The following is a 2,206-nucleotide window of genomic DNA, read 5'->3' on the forward strand; positions in this document are numbered from 1 at the left end:
AAATTCATTTCAAAAGAATATCTTTTTTCTTTTTTGGTAATTTTGTAATTCTAACTTTTCGCATGTTTAAGATCACGAAATTAAATGACATTTTATTTCATTTTACATATCTTTTGATTTAAGACACAAGATTCAAAAGTTTCTTTACTTTCTTAAACTTCGTACCAAATCAAAATCAACCAAATAAATTGAAACGAATGGAGTAATTATTAGTTAAATAAAATTATTTCTAATCTAACTTGTATAAAGAAAGAAAGAGAAAGATAAAGACATGAAAGACCAAATACGGATTGTGGTGTACTGGTGGAATATTTCTATCCTTAATCAGAGGTCTCGGGTTCGAGCTCTGAGTATGGAGAAAATACTGTTAGGAGTATCACCCCAAGACTGAGCCCTGCAGTGCGCGATTCGGATTAGTCGGGACTCTAATGCAAATATCGGACACCAAATTGAAAGAAAAAAAAAAGAGATAAAGACATGAAGAATTAATGCACAGTTGTGATATCTTGATTATTTAGTAAATATGTTTTATGATTTGGACATCCTAAGTTCTTTTTTCATCATCTAAATATTTTTTGGTTATGGACTTTTTAAATTAATACTGTACAATTATTCTGACTTAACAACAAAGGCAACTACCATTTTGCATTATATAACAAACTATTGTCTTTCACCAACCATCTTCTTCTTCCTTCATCAACTTTCAAGAAAAAGAAAAAGATTATACAATTTTTGATATTGTGTGTGTGTGTGTTTTCTTTTGACAAAAATGAGGTACAAAATGGAAAGATTTGTGTTACTTCCATTTTCTGTAGGTTGTATCTCTGAATCAAGTGTTGCAATTGGTCATCAGCAGCAGCAACAACATAAAAGTTCAAGCCTTCATCAAGCTAACTTTACCCCCATAAGTTTGTTTCTCAATTCTTCCTCTTGACATATTCGTCATGATTATCTCGTGTAAAAGTTTAAGTTGTTACATGAGATATCAATATGGTTTTTATTCTCTTTAATTATGTCTTCAACGTGCCACCTAGCTTTCTCATGTGTTGTTTAGATTCTTTTTAATGAGCCAAACACGTGAAAATTATCCTTCTAATCAGAGGCGTATCTAGGATTTCGCTTGAGTGAATGAGTGAAACACGTGAAGATTCTTTCTGATTAGAGGTGCATCCAGGATTTCGCTCGAGTGAATGGGTGCATTATTATAAAAATAATTCGAGCATGGATTCACATATCTGTATTCAAATATGTTCAGAAAAATATAACACTACTATATGTGATCTAGAGGGGAGAGCATGGGTTTACGTGAACCTGGTGACCCCTACCTAGATACGCCCATGATTCTGATAACGAGTGATGGTGGTGAGCCTCGAATTAAGACCTTTGTATGCTTTGTTGATTTCATGTTGAATTGTTTGATCGATCATCATGTCATCTAAAAATTTAAACGGTTAGTATAACCTTGAAACTTTTATTTTGTTAATCATGTTTTCAATAGATGAGCTTCTTCATGTGCTATACTTTGATTTTTTTTTTATGAACTAAACACGTAAAAATTCTTTTTAATAACAAGTTGCAGCGAGAATTAAACATAAGATATACATGCATGCTGTAAAATCATGATGAATTGTACGGTCATTTCATTAAAATCATAAATGTTAAGATCTTTTTGTTAACTTAAGAGGCGGTAAGACTCGAATAAAGAGGATCTTTGTTTGATTCGACATCATGTTGAATTGTGTGATCATCTCATTTAAAAATTTAAATTATTAGAATTTTAGAATGGATGACTTCTATTTTCATACTTATGTTTTCATTATCCTAAGTCCCTCACGTGTTAATCTGATTCTCTTTCATCAGCCAAACATATGAAAATTCATTTTAATAACGAGTTGGTTGTGAGGCTCGAATAAAGGACTGTGTTATTATCTCATCTAAAAATTTAAACGATTAGAAAATTAACATTTTTATTTTCTAAATTTATATCTTCAACAAATCACATAAATAAATTAACATAAGAAGTGACACAATGCAGGAAGGGAAGAAGAAGAAAAGGAAGAAGAGGAAGATGATGAGAAAAACTTGGAGGGTGAAAATTTGAAGAGCCCATTAGGCCTTCCCAAATTTCAAAGGCTATTTAAGAATTTCAAGAACTTGTCTCACTTATTTGGTGAGTATACACTCTTTTGAACACTTTTATTTTTTT

At 31.2% G+C, this 2,206-nt stretch overlaps 1 protein-coding gene across 1 annotated transcript in view; it reads left to right on the forward strand.

Moving 5' to 3' along the window:
* The first annotated feature begins 666 nt into the window (after positions 1 to 666).
* LOC107849688 (CRIB domain-containing protein RIC4) overlaps positions 667 to 2,206 on the forward strand; it is a 5,884-nt gene continuing 4,344 nt past the window's right edge. Inside the window, exons 1-2 of the mRNA XM_047400682.1 lie at positions 667 to 908; positions 2,036 to 2,170. Coding sequence (XP_047256638.1) covers positions 770 to 908; positions 2,036 to 2,170 — 274 coding nt within the window. The 5' untranslated portion in view covers positions 667 to 769. The remainder of the gene's footprint in view (positions 909 to 2,035; positions 2,171 to 2,206) is intronic.

Source organism: Capsicum annuum, chromosome 12, assembly GCF_002878395.1.
Source record: "Capsicum annuum cultivar UCD-10X-F1 chromosome 12, UCD10Xv1.1, whole genome shotgun sequence".
Classification (NCBI taxonomy): domain Eukaryota; kingdom Viridiplantae; phylum Streptophyta; class Magnoliopsida; order Solanales; family Solanaceae; genus Capsicum; species Capsicum annuum.